This window comes from Delphinapterus leucas, chromosome 14, assembly GCF_059928025.1.
Source record: "Delphinapterus leucas isolate spDelLeu-1000000601 "Yukka" chromosome 14, BTC_Dleu_Yukka2, whole genome shotgun sequence".
Taxonomy (NCBI): domain Eukaryota; kingdom Metazoa; phylum Chordata; class Mammalia; order Artiodactyla; family Monodontidae; genus Delphinapterus; species Delphinapterus leucas.
The window spans coordinates 23319543-23343812 of record NC_143142.1 but is presented as its reverse complement, the minus strand read 5'-3'; the positions used below and the strand labels follow the sequence as shown (position 1 = coordinate 23343812).

General features: G+C 46.7%; 2 protein-coding genes across 2 annotated transcripts; one reads left to right on the top strand and one right to left on the bottom strand.

Moving 5' to 3' along the window:
- Positions 1 to 13226, bottom strand: C14H5orf52 (chromosome 14 C5orf52 homolog). Its single transcript, XM_030764267.2, is given in 5 exon segments — positions 1 to 7587; positions 7589 to 7606; positions 10388 to 10501; positions 12587 to 13074; positions 13128 to 13226. Coding segments are annotated over 5 exon segments (876 nt in total). The 3' UTR covers positions 1 to 7430.
- DUSP18 (dual specificity phosphatase 18) lies at positions 12927 to 18298 on the top strand. The gene is made up of 2 exons (XM_022600333.3): positions 12927 to 13357; positions 15212 to 18298. Exon 2 carries the CDS (start codon positions 15282 to 15284, stop codon positions 15846 to 15848), a length of 567 nt encoding a protein of 188 aa, XP_022456041.1. The 5' UTR covers positions 12927 to 13357; positions 15212 to 15281; the 3' UTR covers positions 15849 to 18298.
- The last annotated feature ends 5972 nt before the right edge of the window (positions 18299 to 24270 follow it).

The following is a 24270-nucleotide window of genomic DNA, read 5'->3' as shown; positions in this document are numbered from 1 at the left end:
ACGCATCCAAAAGCGAAGTTCTTGGAGCTCCTGGACATGCCTGGGTAACCTTAGCTGGCGGTCTGTGAAGATGCTGCAGTAGCCTGTGGAGTTTTACCTGTCTGTGCATTTTCCTGGGGGAAGGTCCCTAGTTTCCATGGGATTCCCAAAGGAGTCTGTGATCCCAGAAAGGTTAAACATCACTGATTTTAAAAAATCTATCCCGGGCTTCCCTGGTGGCGCAGTGGTTAAGAATCCGCCTGCCAATGCAGGGAACACAGGTTAGAGCCCTGGTGTGGGAAGACCCCACATGTTACAGAACAACTAAGCCTGTGCGCCACAACTACTCTGGAGCCTGTGTGCCACAACTACTGAAGCCCGCGCGCCTAGAGCCGGTGCTCTGCAACAAGAGAAGCCACCGCAATAAGAAGCCCGTGCACCGCAACAAAGAGTAGCCCCCGCTCTCTGCAACTAGAGAAAGCCCGCAGGCAGCAATGAAGACCCAACGCAGGCAAAAATAAATATAAATAAATATATTTTTAAAAAAACAGTCCAGAAAAGTTTGATCAACACCATGTTTTTCATGCCATTTGCATTTAAGCATCTTGGGGTGGGGTGTGCAAGCTCCGTTTAGCCACAGCTCCCACCTCTGCCTATTGTCCTAAAGCCACGTGCACTGACCTCCCTAGCCCCTGAACACATGTGAGCTTGTGATCACCCCAAGGGGTTAGAACATAGGTTTCTTTAAAATATTTAACTGGTTTCTAAAACTTTGAAATTGTAATGTTTGCACTATATAGAACTGAAGTATACAGGATATATAATGAAAGAAGAACTCCCCTCTTCCTCCTCTCTGGGGCTAGTGTGTTGATAGTTTCTACACATCTTTCCAGAAATGTTCTAAGAAAACAGGTCCTTAAGATGAAGTGTATGGTTTTCATAAATTATACGTAAATTTTAAGTGTAAGTGCCGATTTGTGGTAGGTTTCATCATAATCTTAAAGGGGTCCATGATCCCTCCACATTAAGGACCACTGACACTGAGACTTTTAGCTCAGGGTATCTGACAAGAACCCATGTTTGCCTTCCATCTTTCTTGAGACCCAAAGAGACCCCACTGAAACAAAATAAAAAATTACAAAAGTACTAAGCATTCAACAGCAATAGAAATAGAAAGACTTTATTTAACAAATGTTCATTGAATTCATATCATATGCCAAGTCTTCTTCTAGGCCCTGATGATTGAGCAGTGAAAGAAATCTGATAAAAATTCCTGCCATCCTGGAGCTTACATTCTAGTAAGAAGAGACAGAAATATACCAAATAAATCATTTAGAAGGTGACATGCCATGGAGAAAAAGAGAACAGTTAAGAGGGCTTGGGAAGGCCATGTTGGGAGTGTTTCAATTTTAAATAAAGATGGATCACTGAGGGAATTCCCTGGCAGCCCGGTGGTTAGGACTCCGAGCTTCCACTGCAGGGAGCACGGGTTTGATTCCTGATCGGGGAACTAAGATCCCGCACGCCGTGCGGCATGGCCAAAAAAAGAAAGAAAGAAAGACGGATCACTGATGAATGAGAGATTTCAACAAGTGCTTAGAATATGGAAAGAGGATGAGAACTCTTATGAGTGAAACAGGTGGAAGCAGCAGCTGAGAACATTGTCTAAGCCAGCTAAAGAGGAGGTAGGAGCCAGCTGGCTTGAGAGAATCCAGGGAAGCTTTGGGCTCAAATTCAACAGGTTATGGCAGAGGGTAGGAGTGAGAACAGGGAACTAAAATGGGGGGTTTTATTCCTCAAACAGGTTTGTGAGCCCATGGGTCTCTTGTATTATTTGTATGCCGTACACATATTTTCCAATATCCTTTCATATCTGCTCAGTGCATAATAAACAGACTCACATACAACCTGGAGCATGGACGGTGGGGGCGGGGGGTGGGGGGGAGGTGGGAGGATAACTGCTCCAACACACTGCCCTACCCCTCTCTACACTGAAGTTTGCAAAGTGCAGGTAACATTTTCCCAGGCAGAAAACATGTCTCTTCTCTAAAGAAACTGAATGAAACACCTGAGGTCAGCAAGGGCTTGCATAGTGGATGTTGGCACCACAGAACACAGCCCTCCTGACTCTGCTATTTCTCATTCTGCCCCACGCAGAGCTTCCAGCCAGATATTCTCATTCGGCAAAGGGACAAGAGGTAAGCCAGATCTAATTGCATAACAGCAGAGGAAATCTACACCGGCTTATTTTACAGGGCACTTGCTAAGGGGCATAGAGCTGGAAAGCAGCTGACCTGGGATTTGAACTGAGGCCTTCCTTCCAAATTTGTGCTCTTAGCTACATGCTGCCCTGCCTCCCTCTTAGCTTGTGCGTCTCTTTTCCTGGGTAAAGGAGACAAAAACCAGCATCTACATTTGTATCTGTGGCCACAAGCTGACCTGGATTTTTCTGGCTTTGTTTGGGGCAGGAGTTGCTCCCATTTACTCAGCAGACATTTATGGAGCATTTTGTGTGCAACGCTCTGTGCCACATCCCAGGCTTGAGAACAGAAGGAAGTGCAGACATCAGCCACCAGCACCACCCTCCTTGGAACAGTTGCAGGTTAGAGAGCTGAAGCCCAGAGAAAGGTTACTGGGGAAGACAGGGGGTCCCAGTCAAGGCCTGCTCCTGGCCCAGCCCCGTGAGCCCTCAAAGCCCTGCAGAGTTCCTGAGTCAGCGGCTGGACCAGGCTCTGAATTGTAATACCCGAATAACACTTCCCGATTCAACAATGGGCTGGGCTGGGATGCATCCATCCTCTTGTTTGTGCTAGGGGTCTCCAGGAATTAAATGATTTGGTCTCCCTGCCAGGCCCTGGCTCACAGGTATGCGCCTTCCAGCAGATCCCAGCTGAGTGCACATGCGTCTGCTGACCCCTTGTGGTCATTGTGGGATCTGTGCTGGCCCAGCAGTTGGGGCCTTGGTTGCACCTCTGGGACTTTCTGCCCTGGTGACCTCACTTCTCAAAGCACTTTGCCACCACTTATCTCGTGGGGTCCTCCCTACAATCCCAGGAAGTGAGGAGAGCCAGGATTCCCATTCCCACTTTACAAATGAGTGGCAGCGCCCTGGCATCCAGTCCCAAATCCAACACTAATTCCTTATCTGACCTTGGCAAGACAGTCCCCCACTCTCTGCCTCTGTCACCCGTTGATGAAATAAGAGGAAGGGCCTGTGTGAGGCAGCTCTGAGGTTTTTCCAGCTCCCCAAACTCTCAGCGCGGAGATGTGACTTGCCCAAGGTTGGAATGAATCAGGGCAGAGGCACTCCCAGTCGGCAGGTCACCCCACTTCCCCACAATGATTGGGAGAAGTGAGAGGTGTCACAGCAAACAAGAAAATCAGTTTCTCCACCTTTGTGTTCTGATTGTGGGGTGAAGTGCCACATGGACAGATGGATAAGTGAGTGGATAGGTGGATGGGTATGTGGATAGATGGATGGGGTGGATATGTAAGAACTTTGGGATCACTCTTAGTTGCAACTGCCTCCCCTGCTCCCTGACTAACTGCCCCTATAATTCTAGCTGCCTAGCCCCTTGGTAGGCTGCTCCACATGCACCTGCTGGGATCTGAAGCCACTGCCCCTGCCTGACAGCCTGGAGCTGGGATGTGCCATGAGGGGAACGAGTCCTCACCCAAGAATTCCTCCCTGCCATGTCACTGACCACATGGCCAACAGTGGTAGCCTAGGAAGAAAGTCAGGGCCCAGGGCCATGAATGGGCATCCCTCACAGAGCAGTTCCTGCAGCCGACAATGGCTGAAATTGAGGGCGGTGCTTGCAATGAAGCCAAGCATCACTGGGGCCAGGTGGTGTGGAAAGAGTACGCCTTATGCATCTCACACCCTGGTTCAAACCTAGAGACTCCAAGTAAGTTCCTTAGCCTCTCTGTGCCTCGGTTTCCTCACCTTAAAAGTGGGCGTGATACCTGAAGAGTACAATTGTGAGGACTGAATGAGGTAGGATATAAAATGCCTTGCGTGTAACAGGTGCTCGGTAAACAGAAGTTCCCTCCCTTTGTTCCAGGTCATGGAGAACTCTGGAGAAGGAACTAGGTCCACTGTGCACCTAGCAAGATTTTTAAACTGGGAAGGCTTTTCAAGTACCCTAAAGGAGTGACGTGCATGTGGTGAAAGGGGAGGAGGGAAGGAAATGTGTCTTCATGAAGAATTAAAGGTACACCCAAAACACTCAATCCCATTAAAAGAGCATCATTCATCTGCCCCCTGCCATCAGCACGGTTCTTCAGACACAAAGGATATTCCACAAAGGTTTCCTGAGGACAAAACTGAAAACATCTTTACATAGCTAATGGGCAATGGTCAGGACTCCTGTGTTCTGTTCTTCCACTTCCTGGGTGGGCATGTGCCTCATCCACAGCTAACGCAGCCTAACTCTCCCTAACAGACTGTCCATCACAGAATGGGTGACAAGTTCCCCTTAGCTACTCGGTAGAAGGGGGACCTGGAGTTTAGTCCAGCTCTCTGTGAAACACCTAACCTCAGGTAGCTGACAACACAGCTGAGGCTCCACATCACCGTCTGTGAGCTCATGCTCCCGAGGGCTCAGGGTCCCTAGCCTCCACTTCCAACTAGAGTGATAAAGATTGGGAGCTTATCACATGGCACTTAGGAGATGGTCTTTGGATGAGACAGGCTTGAGGTGGGCTTTGTCACTTACTAGCTGCCCAATCTTAGGTGGGATTCTTGCTCTCTGAGCCTCAGTTTCTCATCTATAAAACGGGGCTAAGAAAATTACTTACTTTGTTGTTGGGAGGAATCAATGACTCATGTCTGAAAAGAGCTGAGCCTTGTGCCTGGAATATGAGTGCTCAATAAATGTGACTACGTCAGTGGTTTTACTGGAATGGGCTTCCAGGTGAGACTTCATTTGAACTAAGAGTTCCGTGTGTGTGTGTGTCCTCTGGACTAAAGAATCCCTAAGGCCCTCCTTAGCTTCAGGATTCTATTTCTTAGATAATATCTTCCCATCCAATACTCCTCCATTCTTCCTTCACTGATTTTCCTTCCCTTTTATTTTTTTTTTCTCTCAACAATTAGGCGGTTTCTCCAGAATTTCATCATTTCTTGTTCCTTACTTAAATACAACATCCTCTGGTTTTTTTCATGCAAAAATGGGAAGACTAAGTCCACACAGTCTGAAACGAGTTAGTGGCTTATAAAGTGACTTATTAGGTTGACATGCCAACTCCCCCACCTGCCCCACTCCCAGGGGTCCCCCAGTCCGTTGGGCCACAGCATGAGGATGCAAAGACCCTCTGCCAAGGCCAGCCATCCAGGGAAGAAGGGTGCATGTGGCCAGAGGCTAGACTGGGGTGAGGCTCAGAGAGGCTGCATTAGGGAAGATCTAGTAGGTGGAGAATTCCTGGGGACACTCTGGAGAAAAGAGGGGCTAGGGCTGCTCTGTGGGCCTTCTGAAGACACCAGGATCCCCAAAGCCTTCCTTTCCCCTTCTCTAGGTACAGTGCCAAGGAAAAAGACTGTTGTTGAAGTGAAATGAATACACAAAATATAAGAAACACATCAAAATGCTAGCAATGGTTGATCTACTAGAAGAATTTTTGTTTTGGGCAACTGTGGTCATATTGCTTGTATAATAAAATTTAAATATTTAAAGTCAATTATTCTAATCAGTTGTGTTCAGCCAAGAAAACAGACAAAAACCTAGAAAAAAACTATTTGGGCTCCCACTGAAAAGTATCATGTTTTCAAAAGAAGACCATTAAAAGAGAAAATAGGGGACTTCCCCGGCAGTCCAGCGGTTAAGAATCTGGCACTTCCAGTGCAGGGGGGTGTGGGTTTGATCCCTGGTTGGGGAACTAATAAGATCCCACATGCCATGCAGTGGGCCAAAAAAAAAAAAGGGAAAATAAAAGCATCATTGACATCCGGTTCCCCACACCTGGATGAGGATGAGGATGAGGACGAATGAAGAGGGCTTCTGAAAGCCACCAAGAGGACTGAGGTCCTTACCTAGCAACTGTGGTGATGCAGAATGACCACTCCACGGCAGTCGGGAAACCTGCTTCTAGTTCTCTGCCACTAACTTGCTGCATGACCTTAGGCAAGTCAGGTCACCTCTCTGGGCCTCAGTTTCCTCATCTGTAAAGTGAGAGGACTTGGTTAACTTAAAAAAATATGTACCAGGCCCTTACTCTGTGCACTGTGCTGAAGCTGTAATTAAACAAAGGAATGAACATTTATTCAAAAAACATAGAGTAACTACTCAATGTTACTGGGCATTGTGGTTGCAGAGATGAACGAGTCAGCATCCTGGCCATCGAGACATTCACAATGTGGTCAGGGAGACAGGGAGCAACAAGAAATGGCCAACTGCATGCTCAGTGCAGACAGATGTGTTGGCACGGGAAGGAGCAGCCTTTTCTGGTGGGGCTGGGTGGGGGAAATGGCACAGAAGAGGCCTGAACTAAATCTTGGGGGATCCTTGGCCCCCGCTGTCAAAGACTGTACAGTCTAATCAAGGGCTGGGACAAATACCCAAACATCTACCACGGAAGGCAGAGAGAAGCCACCACAGGTAAACCAAGTTCAGAGTGGAGGGGAACCCATGTGGCTTGGGCAGGGTGTGGGAGGGGCAGGCAGGAGGCAGAAGACAGTCAGAGAAGCTTGTGGGGTGGGGGGGATGGCATTGAGATAAGGCCTGAAGGATGCAGAGAGCTTCCTGAGAGACCTGAGGGGCTGAAGAGGCATTCTAGATGAGGAGCCTGAGCAAGTAAAGGCATGTCGTGGGCTGTCGGGGCACAGCTGGGACAGCAGGCAGGCCAGGAAGTGGGGACTGACAAGGCTGGAAGCTAACTGCAGGCATCGTGATGAGAGCCACTGAGAATGACAGGCCCCGGGCCAGGCGCTCCACATCCTCATGCCAGTTCTTGGAGGTAGGTTCCCGCACTACTTCCCCATTCTTTAGGATAAGGAAACAGAGGCTCAGAGAGGTTACAAAGTCACACAGCTGATGGATGGCAGAAATAGCCCTTAACCCAGGTCTGCCTGATGCCCCACCCTGACTCCTTACCACTGGAATGCCAGGCAGCGGCATTACCGAGCCCTTCTCATCCAAGGTACCACTGTCCCAGTGCACCTGGCCTGGCATTGTACCAGACATGTGGGTACCAAAGGTCATACCTTAACCTTGGAAGCTGGTTCGATTCAGCCATTTCCACTTGGGCAGCTACAGGACTATCAGAATCAGCTTCACCAGAAAAGAGGGAATGGGACAGGGCAAGAAATATTAGAATTGCTGAGGGGTTTTGTGCTCCACTGTCCACTAGTCTCATTTATTGTTGTTCTACAGTGGTGTAGACTGGCTCCCTTCCAGCTCTTCTCCCGTCAGCCTAGTGTCATCATGGCCCCAGGGCAGATCACTCTGCCTTGACTAGGGTGGTTGGTCTTTCTTGTTAGGCTCCTTGTACACTCGGATGCTATCCAGGTACTGCCAGACGTTCATGGATTCCCGTCGCCAGCGCCCCAGCTTTCTGAGCTGGTCTGTCGTGAATTTTTTTTTCAGGTGGTCATACAAGTGGCCCATCTTTCTTGGTCTTGTCTGAAGCTCTTGTCTTACAAAAAACAAAGGTGAGTTTAGGATGAAGAAGCTACTTCACAGTAAGAGAGGCATCTGTGCTCCTGATAGGAGGGTGGAAAAGGAGCCAGCTGAACCCAATATTTCATCAATAACTTGGCTCACAGGGAGCCTCTGTTTCCCTATTTTAAAGTGAGGGCATTGAGCTAGGTAACTCCTATGGTACCTTCTGACAGTCTGCAGCCTCAGAGCCTGATTTTGACCTAACATCTCTATTTGAAGAGTGGTGAGAAAGAGAGGGGAGGGGAGGAGGAGAAAGGGTGCATCTTGTAAACCCCCTTCCTTAACTCCTATCACCCAGTCCCTATTACTCACTTGGTGCCCCCCACATATTGTTGGTGACACCCCCTATGTCACACTGAACTCTACTTATTTATTCTATTCTACCATTTCTATCCTGTTCCCAACAAGACTGCTAGCTTTTGGAAGGCATATCCTTTGTCTTATTCATTTACTTATTCCAATGAGGTAGCTGTGGAGAGGATACTATGAAAAATCAGCTGCAGGTCTTCACAGCAACTACAACATTAGTCAGGAAGATGGGACACATGCCCAGATATTTCTAAGCAAGGCACAGAGTGATAGCACTTTTACTATGGATCAGGGTCTCTTGACCTTGGTACTACTGACATGGGGCCAGGTAATTCTTTGTGGCAGGGGGCTGGCCTGTGCATTGTAAGATATTTAGCAGCATTAGCATCCCTGGCCTCCACCTACTAAATGCCAGTAGCACCATCCCACTCTCACTTGTGCTACCAAAAAGGCCTCCAGACAGTGCCAGAGTCCCTGAGGAGCAAAGCCATCCTGGTTGAGAACTGTGGCCATAGATAAAGGGATACCGGCCATCATGCACTGTTCTCAGAGCGTTGCTCAGAGGATTCCCAAGACACTAGATCTTAGCTGCCCTCCTGGAGGCCCTGAGAAGCCAGTGGCTAGCCAAAGCTGGGAGCACTTTGCGGGGGAGAGAGAAAGACTGCCACGCTGCCACTCAAGCCTCTCAAATCTACTGAGTTCCTACAAGCTGGGCCCGCAGCAAGTCACTGGGTCTACAGAGAAGACAGTCCCTGTCCTTAGGGAGAACATCCTGCACCATGGTCAGTCAGACCTGGGTTTGCAAGTCCGCAATGACACCCCTTAGTGAAGTTACTCCATCTCTGAGCCTCGGTTTGCTGAACTATTAAATGGGGTAATAATACATAATGGACATTGTGTACCCAAAACATGTAAGCGTTCAATACGGCTTCAAAAGGAGACCTTCTGGATGGCTGGAGGATGGCACATATAAAGCCAACTCAAGAGAGTTTCCAGTTATATCTCACAGATCCTCACCCCACTTACCAGAGGTGCAATATCTCCAAACCCACTAGTTACAGGGGTTGGCCCCCAACCCATCCTGGGCCAGTCAGAGTAGCCTACACTACCTGACCACAGTGACTGGGGCATGGATGGGCCCGTGACCCAACTTGAGCCAACTGGAGTCCTTCTCCAGGATTTGTCTAACTTGACCAACAATGGAAGCACTCCATTTCCTTTCTGGGCTACAGGCCAGGGTTTCCTGTGGCCATGCTCCCCAGGGACAGCCAGCCTGATAACGATGCCAACATGCAGAAAGAAGCAGAAGGGGAGCTGATAGGGAGAGTGGAAGACACATCCAATGGCACTGGAGTCCCTGACATCACTCATCCCAAACATTGGTGACCCTGCCCTATCTACCCTTGATTATGTAAACTCATCATTCTCTATTTTGCTTGAACGAGTTCAAGTTCAGTTTGTGTCACCTGCAACTGAGAGGATCCCAATAGATCCTGTTTTACAAATGAGAAAAGAGTCCTGGAGGAAAAGTGACTCCCCAAGTTCACACAAAGCTGGCCTGCCCATGTCCAAGTCCACCCTATTTCCACTACACCACGCCACTGGAAATTTAGCAGAGGGAGAAACACCCAGGCCTCCAGTCTTCTTTTGGTCTCTGTGACCCTTAAGAGGATCTGACACCATCTCTTACATCTTTCCCACTGTTTTCAATGTCAGAATCCCATGCGCCATCCAGATTTGGTCCTGGAACATGGAGGGAGGTTCAACAGAGTCAAGAAGGGGACAGCGGCTCAACTCTGGGCTGCCTGCTCCGCTGGAAGAAACGAGTACATCCTCAGAGTCCATCATGTTCACTAGCCTCTTCCTAGTGCCCAAAACAGTGCCTGTCCCAAGCAGGCCCCAAATATGTATTTAATGAATTAATCAGGGTCTGTGGGATGCTGCTGCTGCGGTTTCCCTCTTCTTCTGAGGGCTTCTGGGTAAGCAGGTCAAACCCTTCTTGTTCATAAACAAAAAGTAGAAGAGCCTCAGTTCTCATGTGGAAAGTGAGGGATAATCCCTGAAGGAAAAAAATGACCAAATGGTGTCAATGCCACTTCAAGCTCTAAGAGCCAAGACTTCTTTTTATGGGAGATAGTAGGAATCCATTCAGGGAGTCCCTAAATAGAAAGCTAATGTACTTTGAGGGAAAAAAATGCCACCAGAGCCAAGAGACATGGAGTCCTCCTTGGTTCCCTCAGCTCAGGAACAGCTGTGACACCTTGGGCAAATCAGTAACCCTGAGTCTCAACTGCCTCCTCTGTAAAATGGGCTTGTATTAGAGTACTTTGATGGCTTCCTATAACCTCTAAGATCTGTGATCTCCCCGCAAGGTTTTGGGGAGAGTGAAATGAACATGGATCAAGCCACTAACACCCTCTAATGCAAAAGCTTGTGACAACTTTACCTCCATCTCATAGATTCGTTGTGCACTGAGGTTGTCACGAATAATCACCCGAGATAAGTGGCTCTTGGGTAAAAATTTTTTCAGTGCTGCTTCACTGGAATTCATTAAGCTGGAGAGGGAGGACAAGGTGGTACAGGCTTGATGGCTAGGCCAGGGCTAGGACAGGACCTGATCTGATGGGATCCTGGGGTAGTGGCTGAGGCTTCCCCAAGTTTCTTGGGAGAGGCACCACCCTGTCATAGTTGTCAGAGGAGCAAGGGAGTAAGCCTAGGTTTCTTCTTGTAGGAAATGTGCGCTAAATGGGTGTTTCTTGGATGCTGAGAGGGAAAACCATCCTGAGAAGGATGTAGAAAGGTCAAAGTAATCCACAAGAGAAGTGTCAACAGGGATTCAGAACTGTTTACAGGAGCAGTCATCTTAAGAAAACACAGTTTGAAATGGGAGGCGAGGATCTTAGATGAAAGAAGCAAAGTCAGAGGGATGAATCTGAGGGGGGTTGAGGTGGGGGGGCACTGCTCAAGCCTAGGTATAAGGGGGATCTGGGTGGGGGAGGTCAGAGGAAACAGGAAAAAAGAGAATAAAGTGTTTGGACAGAGGTTAGGTTGGTTGATGGGGGAATTCTAAGGGAAAAGGGTTTGGGAAAAGTCTGGAAAAGTGAAGGAAGTTTGGGGTGGACAAGGACTTGAGGAGACTCTGGAGGGTGAGAGGTCAAGTTGGGATGGGATGGAGTGTGATGGAATGGAGCCAGGTGCTCCAGGCCTAACTAGAGATAACAATTTGGTCAAAATGAGGAATTGGTCAAAAATGGATAATACCAGGCCTTAAGTTTTCACTTTTTGATAATTTGGTGACACTGTGAAGTGGTTTTGCAACTACATATCTTTTCCCACTTAAAAATAATTATTCATAATATTTTCTTTCTAAAATTTGGAAACTACCTATATATACAATAGGGAAGCAAATGAATAAATTGTGGTTAGGTCATACAATAAAATATTATGCAGTTATGAGTAAAACAGACATCCAAAGTGTATTGGGTGGGGGAAAAAAGATTACAAAATAGTAAACTGTTTTGTGACATATACCCCCCCAAGCCCCCACAAAAAAAATGTGTAAGCATGTTGCAGTACATATATATGAATAGATCTGGAACAACATACACCAACATGGTAATAGTGATTGTCTCTAGCCATTCATTTTGCTTGCCTGATTTTTCTATGATAAATGTATATTACTTTGATAGGACAATTTTTAAAGGATAAAACATTTTGAAGGATTAAAATTTTTCCTAATTCATTTTCAGCCAGTTTGGAACTGTGGTTTTATGAATGTTTTTACATTTACAAACTAGTAGAAATAAACACCCCTTATCTCCCGTTTACGTTTTTTCTAAAAGCAAAGACATGAGGTGTTGGAAAAGGTTAGTTTAGAGATCAAGATGCTCACAAAAGTCTCCCAAATTCCGTCAGAAAAACAAACAAAAAAGACCTAAAATACTTAAAGACACATGAAACAGTCTTCACCCACTCAGTGGTGCACCAAATTTACCATTAATTCCTGGGAAGGGGGGAAAAGGCAGTTTTATGGAAATATTCCCTTTCAAGTAATAAATAATGATCATTTTGAACCAAATTGCTTTCCAAAGCAAGGTCTCTGTGGGAGCCTGGAGGATGCTGTGAGGGATCTGTGAAATGGAGGAGGAGAGGGGAAACTGGGGTCTGTGGGGATTGGGGCCCGGCTGAGGGAACTGGGGGCTTTCCCTGGGCCACTGCGGAAAGTAGAGGCTGAGGAGGGGGTGTGAGGCCTGAGGGGACCTGTGCCTCATCAGGCTCTAAGGAAGTTCAAGGCTCGGCCCAGAGGGCGCTAGGGACCCTCGGGATACACGACGTCAAAACTGGGACACGAGAGAGCCGGGCCCGCGGCGATTCGGAGGATACGTGGGTTGGAGGTGGGAATTCCAGACTCCCTTGGAGTCTGGACTGAGGGCGTTCGGGCTCCACGGCGGGCGAGGCGCTGGGCTGGGAAATTCAGACTCTCCCGGGGTCTAAGAAAGGGCTGGGCTCTGAGGGGCCCGAGGCTCTGAAGAGCCAGGGCCAAGGTCCCCGCGGCCGGCTTAGGGAGCAGGGGTCTGAGGGAGTTCGGCTCCCCCCGGGGGCCCGGGCTCTGACTAACGCTCTGTGCCCCCGGGCCGCACCTGAAGAGCAGCGGCGACTGAGCGGTCCGCGGCCGCAGGAAGCAGATCTGTCGGGGCGGCTGCCGAGCCTTCCGGCTGCGCCGGAAGAAGGCCGAGGCCGGGCTGGTGCCAGAACTGGTGGTCGCCCGGGGGCCCACCGCACAAGCAATGGGCGACCCTAGGTTCCATGTGACGGAGGGCCTGGGCTGCTGGCTAACTGCAGGATTCTCTCCTTCCACCTTAGAGAGCGACTCGGGAACGGGAACCCGGTCGGTAACCAAGATCTGTGACGGGCGCAGACGCGAGGAGCTGAACACCGCGCGTTGCCCGGGAGACGCGAGAGGAAGGCGGGACCGGGGTGGGGGGTTGGGGGCGGGCCTTGTGCGCAAAGCCCCGAAGGCTGCGGACGCGGCAGGATTGTCCCTCGGCAGCTGCCGTGGTGCGGCCCGGAGCGTTGCCACGGAAACTGGCTGGGGACATGCTGCCGGGTGCAGCGCACAGAGCAGACCCTACTTCTTGACTAGGACTGCTGTAGTCCCCGCGTGATCGCAGGGCGGGTAACCGGGTGAATCCGGGCGGGGCAGCTCCGGGACGGGGAGACGAGGCCTGGGTTTCTCCGGAGACCCAGCACGGCCCATTCCTCCCCGCGACAAGGGACCATTGCTATGGAAACTGGAGCACCGGGCCGGCGGGGATTGTGGCTCCTGGGTCGTGACCGGTCTTCTCTCACCTGGAGACCCTCGCCCAAGGTTGTTTCCTGAACTAACCTGCCCTCCCGCCCTCGAGAGAGAGGTAAGACACCGAGGTCTTGACACTGAGCGGGCGAAGAAGCCCATTCCAACGCCAACTCCCCAGGAAACCTACCTGACTCACCCCTGGAAGCGGCCCCTTTCTCCCGTCAACACTTGGACTTTGTTCCACGTTTATAACCCAGTATTAACGAAAACTCCGCGGTTTTTACCCACTTTTCCCACACATGAGACCAGAAAGACCGGCTTTTGAACCTTGCTTTGTGACCCTAGACAGGTCCTTTTCCCCATTCCGCCTCACCTTCCCCGTGTGTAAAATGGAGATATTAACTCCAGACACCGGCTCGTTATGCTGTTTTGGAGATCGAACCAAAGGCTTTGTACGCTATAAAATGGTGAAACTGAGATGCTGCCGAGTCGCTCTTTCTCCCTCTCCCTCTCCCTCACGCTAAACGTTCTTCAGATCTTTGTGTCATTTCTTCAGGCGATCTTCGCAACTCCGTAGCCCCAGCCTGAAATAAATACCATTATTCTTCATTCCCATAATGCCCTGCATTTTAACTTTCCTAAGAACAGCAACAGTAGTTATCATTTGTAGATAAATGTGCCAGGCCCTGTTGTTAAACACTTTACCCAGGTTACCTCATTTAATCCTCAGAAGATTCTTATAAGGAGGCACTGTTATCCCTATTTTCCAACTCTGTTGCACCCATAATCGCCTATTTAATGTCTGTCTCTCCCACTAGACTTTGAGCTCTGAGGGGGGGGCATGGCTGACTTGTACATTTCAGTATCCCCAGCACCCACTACAGTGCCTGATAAATATTTCTTGACTAGCATGAAAATGACTTTCCTCTCATTATTACCCTCACCTTGCAGAGCAGTATCTCCTCTGCACAGTTTTTGTCCCTGTGATGAACAGCAGTCTCTCCTATTCCTGTTGCCCACTAGGTACTAGTTTTGGGGGCCCTCAGTCCACTTCTCTTTGGGTTTTCAGATGATGAGGATCTGGAACATTCCTTAGCACTTAGGCTTCCAACTGGTTGAAGTTGGGGGTGGGGCTTTTCCCCTACCCTCACAAGACTTCTAGAACAAACCAACCCCATCTGCCCTACCTGGGGTGAGCCTATTGCATTGGACTCTGGGGTACTGGCAGGTAGGATTTGTCGATGCAGCCTTTGGCCTTCCTCTCCAGCAGCCTAAGAACCACCCGCACCTCCACCCAGCTCCTCCCCAAAGTTCTAGAGAAACATGGCCAGAGACCTCATCTTTTCCAGAAAACCTCTCAGGAGGCAGAGTTGTGGTTGTTGGAGTCATTTCTTCACTCAGCAAATATTTTTAAGCACCTACTTGTGGGGACACGCAACTGGGCACTGGTGATATAGTAGGAGTGAAGATAGATGCAGTGATATCCCAAGAGAACTCACAGACAGATCACGGCAAAAGCACTTCTTCAGGAAATGTTAGGAAGCAGGGCACATAGGGCCTGCCTGGAGCTGGAACTTGATCAAATATGGGGGAGGGGTGTAGTTCTGGAAGGTTTCCCTGAGGAAGTGACCCTTGGCTAAGATCCCAATGCTCAACAGCTGAATGGAACAGATTAGGACCTGACAGGCTTGTAAGGAAAGGGGGTTCTAGGATGAGAGCAGGAAAGGCCCTGGGCCAGAGAGGACCACCCTCCATACGGAACTGTAAGTGGCTCAGCCCAGCCAAGGCCCTTCAGGATGCAGGAAAGGTTAACAGGAGGCTGAAGAGGTGGGCAGGAGCTGGGCCACAAATGGCCTTGACAGCCAAGCTTAGGGGCTCCATCTCATCGTGACAGTGGGCAGCCACTGAATTATGTTAAGTGGGGGGACAGAACTTTGGCTCCTCATTTGTCCCTTCTCCCTCCTTGCAGTTTTCTACGGACACAGCCTAGCAGGAAGATGCAGCATCTATGTCTCACCGGCCGCTGAGCCACCAGCCCGATGACAGCATCTCCGTGTGCCTTCCCGGTTCAGTTCCGGCAGCCCTCGGTCAGCGGCCTCTCACAGATCACCAGCAGCCTGTATATCAGCAACGGGGTAGCAGCCAACAACAAGCTCATGCTCTCCAGCAACCACATCACCACAGTCATCAACGTCTCAGTGGAGGTGGTGAACACCTTATATGAGGACATCCACTATGTGCAGGTGCCTGTGGCTGACACACCCATGTCACGTCTCTGTGACTTCTTCGACCCCATTGCAGACCACATCCACAGCGTGGAGGTGAAGCAGGGCCGCACCCTGTTGCACTGTGCCGCCGGCGTGAGCCGCTCGGCCGCCCTCTGCCTTGCCTATCTCATGAAATACCACGCCATGTCCCTGCTGGATGCCCACACGTGGACCAAGTCATGCCGGCCCATCATCCGGCCCAACAATGGCTTTTGGGAGCAGCTCATCCACTATGAGTTCCAGCTGTTTGGCAAGAACACTGTGCACATGGTCAGCTCCCCCATGGGAGTGATCCCCGACATCTATGAGAAGGAGGTCCGTCTGATGATTCCACTGTGAGCCATTCCACCAGCCCCTGCCCCAGGGTCAGAGGTACAGATCTGCCATTGATCCTACACCAAGATCTGTACTTAAAACATTCTACTTTCACTGATACAGAAAAACCAGATGATGCCTTTTTTAAGGGCAAGTAAAAAGGAAGGGTACTGCAGCTCTTAATCTTATAATTCATAACTTTAAAGATTCAGCTTATTAAATGTAAGATGGTGAAGATAAGTTTCCTACCCTGTGAGTGACAGCTCATGGCTGCTGACCAGAGGGAAGAGTGAACCAAATGGACCAGCACCCTGCGCATATGGCAAGTTTGGTATTCTGCAGCCCTCCCCACGACCGACCAACCCAGGAATGGGTCTGCCACAATCCCGCCTCATTCTTTTGAACACGAAGCCGGCCTTAAGCATCATGGCACCTCCCATGCTTCTCACAGTAAGTGCCAACCTACTGGATGAGTAGCCTTCAAGCAGTACTCCAGGAGCCCTGGGGGCCCCAAGCCAACCCTGCTTCCACCTTCAACCCTGGTCTTCTAGATTGGACTTACGCATAAGATAGTTTTCAAAGGAAGCATTCCATTGTATAAAATTTCTTAAAAAACATTTCTTTTTGAGCGCTGTTGTACGTGGCAAGATCCCCTACCAGCCTTTGATGAAAGGTGGTATTAGTCTCCATCTCGGGGCACGTGTGGAGAGCAGGCCTGACATCAGGCTCAGAGGTTTCTCTCACAGGCCTCAGCTCAGAAGGCTGGAGCTGTGGACCGGAACCCAGCCTTGTCACCTCCTGCCTGTGTGATGTGGGGCCTCTTGGAGCCTCAGTTTCCTCGTCCAGGCGATGACAGCCCTTTCCTCACAAGGTTGTCGTGAAGATTCAGTGCTTCCTTAGCACGGTGCCTGGCACATGGTAGGTGCTTGGTGCTTGGTGTAACTGGCAGCTCTCATCACGAATGATACTCTGGCCCTGCTGCCCCGGGTCAGCAAGTCGTCTTCACAACAGCAGCTCCCCGCCTGCGCACAGCCCTTTATTGCTTAGAAAGTGCTCTTCCAAAAAGTCATCCTGTGTGGGAGAAAAATGGTTTCGGTCCTTTCAGACCCTGCCTTTAAGGAGGCCTAGACCTCAAAGCCTTTTCAGACTTCCCATTGGATTAAGGACAATGTTTAATCCATGTGCAATCTGGGACTCCTAGAACAAGGAGCACACTTCCATCTTCCCCAAAGGGCCTTGTTTAGATTGCTGATCATTAGAGCCAGTGCCCTGGTCTGGCTGACCGCTGGGGTCCAGTGGGGTATGTGCCAAAGGGATAAATGAGTGGGCCCTACCAGTAGGCCCTGAAATCCAGGATTGTTCAAACCCCCGAGGTATGTGTGGATCTGGGTCAAGAGCAGCTATTCTAATCTAGAGATTTTCAGACAAACAGTACATGGGCCAGTCAAGAGCACAACTGCTCGTGGGTCAGAGCCCACTGGAGGCCAAATGCTCCTTTTCTCCAAACCTGCCCCGCCCTCACTTCCACAAAGGGCCTGCCCAGGGGTGTAATTTTAGGGTCGGGGGAGAAGGAAAATCGCTACTCAAGACTGATCTCATTTTACAGATGAATAAACAGAACCACAAACACCAGGGCTGGTATGGCAGAGCCCCCCCAAAGCAGAAGAAACCCATCAGGAAGAAACCCAGGTGGAAAATTTCTTTGAAAACATTTTAAAAGAGAAATTTATTTGAATATCTTTTTTTTCAGTTTTTAAAAATTTTTAATTAACATACCATAAAATTAACTTTCTCCTGTGTAAAGTTCTCTGTGTTTTAACACATTCGTGTAACTACCTCCACAATCAGGACACAGGGCAGTTCCATCAACCAAAGAATTCCCTTACGCTGCCCCTTGGCAGTCACACCTTTGCCCCACACCAACCTCTGGCAAACACCCATCTCTTCTCCATTCCCTATAGATTTGCCTTTTCCACATTGCCACATACATAGAATCATAGAGGATGTCACATCTAGAGACTGGCTACTTTCTATCTGTCTTTGAGATTCACACATGTTGCTTTTTATGGCTAAGTGGTATTCCATTGTTGGATGTGCTACAGTTTGTTTTACCTTCACCCGTTGAAGGATGTTTGGGTTGTTTCCAGTTTTGGGTGATTTTGAATAAAACTGCTACAAATATTTGTGTATAGGTTTTTATGTGAACATAAGTTTATGAGTGGGATTGCTCAGTCGTATGGTAAAGGTTATGTTTAACTTTTAGAAACTACCAGATTTCCAGAGTGGCAATATCATTTTGCCTTCCACTATGAGAGATCCAATTTCTCGCCAGTATTTGGAACTGCCAATATTTTTTATTTCAGCCATTCTGATAGGTGTGTGGTATTAGCTTATTGCAGTTTTAATTTGCATTTCTCTAATGATGTTAAACATCTTTTTTTTTTTTTTTTTTTTTTTTTTGCGGTACACGGCCCTCTCACTGTTGTGGCCTCTCCCGTTGCGGAGCACAGGCTCCGGACACGCAGGCTCAGCGGCCATGGCTCACGGGCCCAGCCGCTCCACGACATGTGGGATCTTCCCAGACCGGGGCACGAACCCGTGTCCCCTGCATCAGCAGGTGGACTCTCAACCACTGCGCCACCAGGGAAGCCCTAAGCATCTTTTTGTGTGTTTAATTGCCTTCCACATTCCCTCTTTGGTGAAGTGTCTATTCAACTTTTTTACCCGTTTTTAAATTGAGTTGTTTTCTCACTATTGAATATTGAGAATTCTTTGTATATTCTGGATACAAGTCCTTTATTAGATATGGATTTGTAAGTATTTTTCCCCAGTCTAGCTTGTCTTTTCATTTCTCTTAAAAGTGTATTTTTCAGAGCAAAAGTTTTAAATTTTGATGAAGTGCTACTTACCAGTTTTTCCTTTTATGGATAGTTGTTTTGGTGTCACGTCTGAGAACACTTTGCCTAACCTAATATCACAAAGATTTTCTCTAATGTTTGAGAGTTTAAAATTTTCACTTATTTCCATGATCCTTTTGTATAAGGTGTGAGGTTTAGTTTGAGGTTCATATTTTTTCATGTGGATGTCTAATGGTTTCAACTCCATTTGTTGAAGGCTGTCCTTTGTGCATTGAGCTGCCTTTGCACCTTTGCATACTCTTCATTCTGTTTGATACGTGTCTTTCTCTTTACCGATACCACACTATCTTGATTACTGTAGCTTTTATAGTAAGTCTTACCTTATACCTAATCTTAGAAGGTGTTCAGTCTTTTACCATTAACTATGATGTTAGCTATAGGCCTTTTTGTAGTTGCCCTTTATTAGGTTAAGGAAGAGTTGGAAAGTATTCTCTCTTCTATTTTCTGGAAGAGATATGTGAATTGGTGTTTCTTCTTTGAATGTTTGCTGGACTTCAGCAGTGAAACTATTTGGGCCTGGAGATTTCTTTTTCAGAAGGATTTAACAAAGAATTCAATTCCATTAATAGTTAAAGGATTAATCAAATTATCTATTTCATCTTTGGTGAGTTTTGGTAGTTTGTGATTTTCGAGGAATAGGTCCATTTCATCTAATTGTCAAATTTATGCATGTGGAATTGTTTATAGTATTCCCTTAATATCCTTATTAACTTCAGGGTCTATAGTGACATCACATATCCATTCTCCACACTGATTATTTGTCTTCTCTATTTCTTTGTTAGTCTGGCTAGAGGTTTATCAATTTAAAAAATCTTTTTAAAGAATTACCTACCTTGTGTCTTTAATTTTCTCTATTGTTCTTCCCTTTTCTATTTCATTGATTTCTGTTCTTTATTATTTCCATAGTTCTGCTTGCTTTGAGTTTATTTTGCTCTTTTTTCTAATTTCCTAAGGTGGAAACTTAGATTATTGATTTGAGACCTGCATCCCACAAAGTTTTATATACTGCATTTTCATTTTTGTCCATTTCAAAACATTTTCTAATTTCCCTTGTAATGTCCTCCTTAATCCATGTATTATTTAGAAATGTGTAGTTTAACTTCTAAGTATTTGGAAATTTTACAACCATCTCTCTGTTATTGGTTTCTAGTTTAATTCCATCAAGGTCAGAGAACATATGTTATATTATTTCATTTCTTCTAAATTTGTTAATGTTTACTTAATGATGTAGGATATGGTCTGTCTTGGTGAATGCTTCATATGCACTTGGGGGAAAAAAAGGTTATTTTGGATAGAGTGTTCAATAAATGTCAATTAGGACCAGTTGATTGATGGTGGTTTCAATTCTTTTACACTCTTCCTGGTTTTCTTTTTCCTTGTTCTATTGATTACTAAGAGAGGAATGCTGAACTATCCAACGAAAATTGTGGATTTGTGTACATCTCCTTTCAATTCTATTATTTTTTGTTTCATGTATTTTGAAGCTTTCTTTTTAGGTGCATACATACCTAGGATTGTTATGTCTTCATGGTGAATTGACCCTTTTATCAATATGCACTGTCTCTTTATCCTTCTTAATTTTTTGAAGTCTATTTTGTCTGACATTAATATAACCACTCCAGCTTTGTTTTAAGTAGTGTTTACGTGATACATCTTTTTATATCCATTTGTTTTTAACCTAAAGTGTGTTTCCTGTAGACAGCATGTAGTTGGGTCTTTTTTAATACATCCAATTTGTCTCTTAATTGGTGTGTTTATGCCCAAAATATTGATATTTGGATTTAAGTCTACCATTTTATTGTTTTCTATTTGTCCTTTCTGTTTTTCATTCCTTTATTTCCCTTTTCCTGCCTTCTTTTGAATTATTAATATTTTTAAGTATTCCACTTTAATTCTGTATAGTTTTTGTTAGAGGTTGCACTAGAGATTATAATACACATATAACTTTTCATAATCCACTTAAATTAATATCTTACTACTTCTCACTGCTATTCATATTGGGAAATGTATTAGTTTTCTCTTGCTGCTATGACAAATTCCCACAAACTTAGTGGCTTAAAACAGCACCTATTTATTACTTCACAATTTCTATAGGTCAGAAGTCTGGCTGGGCTTGACTGAGTCTTCTGCTTAGGGTCTCACAAGGCCAAAATCAAGGCATTTCCTAAGGCTGAAATCATGTGTGTTTTTTCCTGGAGGCTCTGGGGAAGATTCTGCTTCCAAGCTTATTGAGATTGTTGACTGAATTCAGTTCCTTGTAGTTGAAAAAGACCTCACTTCCTTACTATCAGCTGGGGTCTAGTCTGTTCTCCTAGAAGCTGCCCACATTCCTTTTAATGCTTTCCATGTGGCCCCTCCAAAAAAAGTGGGTTGAGTCCCTCTCAAGCTTTGAATACCTCTGACTTTTCCTTCTGCTGCACCTCCGAATCCAGCCAGAGAAAAATCTCTGCTTTTAAGGATTCATGTGATTAGACTAGGCCCACCCAATAATCTAGATAGTCCAGATTTTAAAGTCCATAACATCAGTTACATCTGCAAACTCTCTTTTATCATGTAAAGTAACGGTCACATGTTCCAGGGAACAGGGCATTTGGCAGAGGTGGACGTTCTGCTCACTACAGATAATTTCTACGGATCTGACTCCAAGTTCGCTGAATTTCCTCTGCCATTCTGCTACTAAGGCCATCCAATACATTTTCAAATTTTGATTAATGTATTTTCTTAGTTTAAAATTTTTAATTTGGTTATTTTCTATATCTTCTATTTCTCTGTTGAGACTTTCTATCTTTTCATTTCTAAGGTCTTTTTCTGATAAGTCCAACATTTGGGTCATCTCAGTGTTTAGACTTTCTTGGTTCTTTGTATGCCGAGTAATTTTGGATTGTATCCTGGGCATTTTGAATATTATATTGTGAGACTCTAGGTCTTGGTTAAATCCTATGGAAAATGTTGAGTCTTTGTTTTAGGAGGCATTTGATCTATTTAGGATCAGTTCTGGTCTGCCTCCTGTGGTCTGTTAAAAACAAGACAACAGGCCCCAAATGGAGTCACTTATGCTAAGCCCCACATCACCAAACTGAGACTTAACTAGTTTCAGCTAACCCAGAAATGGAATATTAAACCAGTCAAACAGGAATCACCTGATCAGCACTAGTTAGGTAATCTGCCTGATAGACCCCTGCCATCCCCTAAAGGAAAGTAACCTTGCAATAACCAATGCTATTTTCTGCCTAGAATAACTTCCTTGTTTCTGCTCCCTTTTGCCTATAAAAGTCTTTCACTTTGTACAGCTCCTCAGAGCTCTTTATGTTTGCTAGATTGGATACTTCTCAATTCATGAATCACTGAATAAAGCCAATAAGATTTTTTAAATTTACGCAGTTGAATTTTGTTTTTTTTAACAGGGCCATAGTTCAATTATCAGTTTTCAAAACTTTTGCAACGTAAGTCAAATCTGCCCTAAGCTTGTGCCACCCAGGTCCCAGTCTGAAATCTGGGTGGTCTGCATAGTAGTTTCATTCTCAAAGTCATTGGAGTAATGTTTAGGGTCAGATCCATACACGTGAGCCTATGGGATCCATTTCTCAAGCTTCCTCCTCTCCATAGTTTCTCCCACACTCCCCAGTTTTCAAGACCACCCTTTCCCTGGTCCTCCAGCTAGAAATCAGGGCTTTTAGTCTCCCTGCTCTCCTGCATACATTCTGTGACCGGTTCTGCTTTAGGACCAGGTGACAGGACGAACAGAGAGAAAAAAGCAAGGGGATTCCTCCCCAGCACACACACCTTTCAAGCCACAGTTCTTTTGGTCAGACAAAAGGATTCCCCTCCGAGTTTTAGGGGCTTTCCCGGCTTCCACTGCTACTGCTACTTCTGCTGCCCAGTTTCAACTTCAGTAAGAGGCTTGCCCGGGGACAGGACTATATGAGAAAAGAACAACAAAAAAAGATTTCCCTCACTCTTTCTGTCCTGAAGAGGCCTTCCTTCCTACTCCTTAGACCAGAAAGACAGGGCTGCTCTTGGAATTCTTTCTTTCCATGTCCACTGCACAGTTCCAGGAGTCACGCTGCCTCTGAGACCAGGCCAGCAGTTACAGGAGCAAAAAGCAAAACAGGAGACTCGCCACCAGATTGTTTATACTCCAAGTTCTGGTTCCCTTTCCCAGTCCACATGCTACCATTTCTTTTTCAGAGTCCTCAGAGAGCTGCTTCCTGCATTCTGCCCAGGGTTTTTATTTGCATTCAGTGGGAAGGACAGACTATGTTTACTCTATCTTAGTCAGAACTGGCACCCTAAGAAATGTATTTTTAAAACTACATACTCATTTGTGGAAAAAGGAAAATAAATACGGTCCATCTACAATACTATCCTCAAGCAGTAACCAAGTCAACACTTAGGTATTGTGGTATATTTCCTTCTTTCTATGCATCTTTTTTTTGTTCATAGTTGAGAAAATATAATTTTGGATCCTCCTTTTTAAATTATTCTTTCAGTATTCAGATTTGGATATGGCAGGACCAGCATTTCACATCCCAAGTGGAAGAAGTTGAGGTTGAGACTTCTTGAGAGGGTCCAAGTCCTTTTTTGCAAACAGTCTACTCTGTTCCTCTGGATTCAGAGTAGAGAGGCTGGATCTTAGTTCCCTGACCAGGGATCAAACCTGTGCCCCCCTGCAGTGGAAGCGCAGAGTCCTGACCATTGGAATTCCTGTCATGTTGGAGTTTTAACGCAATCCTGTAAGAGGGGAGAATGAAATGTACCTCACAGCCCAACAGCCTGGCTTGGAGCAGAGATTCCAAGCCTCTGATTTCATGAACTTTTAACTTTCCTACTTCAAAAGTACAGAATCACTTTCTTTCTTTATGATGAATTAAAGTCAATTAAATTTGGTGTGAGACGTTTCTGTGAAGTTCATAATACCCTGCCAGATAAACGGTGGCCCTGAGGATTTTCCTGAACAACCTCTGTTGAGGTGGTGATCTCATTACAAATCTAGGGACAGGTAGCTCTTGACCCTGAAGCACACAGCCCTGCTTATCTACTGGGATGCTAAGTCCAGATGCACTAAGAATCCATCAACCACCTCTGGACTGCGGACTTATGTCACACAGGAAGGAGCTCGGGATGAGAGTCGAGAGGTGAGGACTCTCATCCTGCTTTGTGACTTCAGGCAGACCCTGGAATTTTTCTGGAATTCTGCCTGTAAAATGGGAGTCACCATGCCATCTGGGGTGGCCATAGAACGTGTCCCACAGGCCTCCGATTACAGGATGCAATACCGAACAAGGGCCCTGCCGTGACACTCTGAAATCCATCGCCATGTTTATGCTGAGACTAGACTTCCCTCAGCCTCCTTCTAGCCAATTCCCCAGTATAGCAGGGATACCAAGACAGGCCCAGTCCTGGGAGACATGGACTCTTCTGATTGGCTTCCTTGCTGTCAGCTGTGTGGTCAAGAACATTTCCCACCAAACTTCCTTCCCTCTCTCCTCCACTTGCATCACAGTCTGATGGGCTCTCCTAGCCTTCCT

Coding starts and splice junctions, on each gene's coding strand:
- DUSP18 (XM_022600333.3), top strand. CDS start 15,282: ATGACAGCATCTCCGTGTGCCTTCCCGGTTCAGTTCCGGCAGCCCTCG.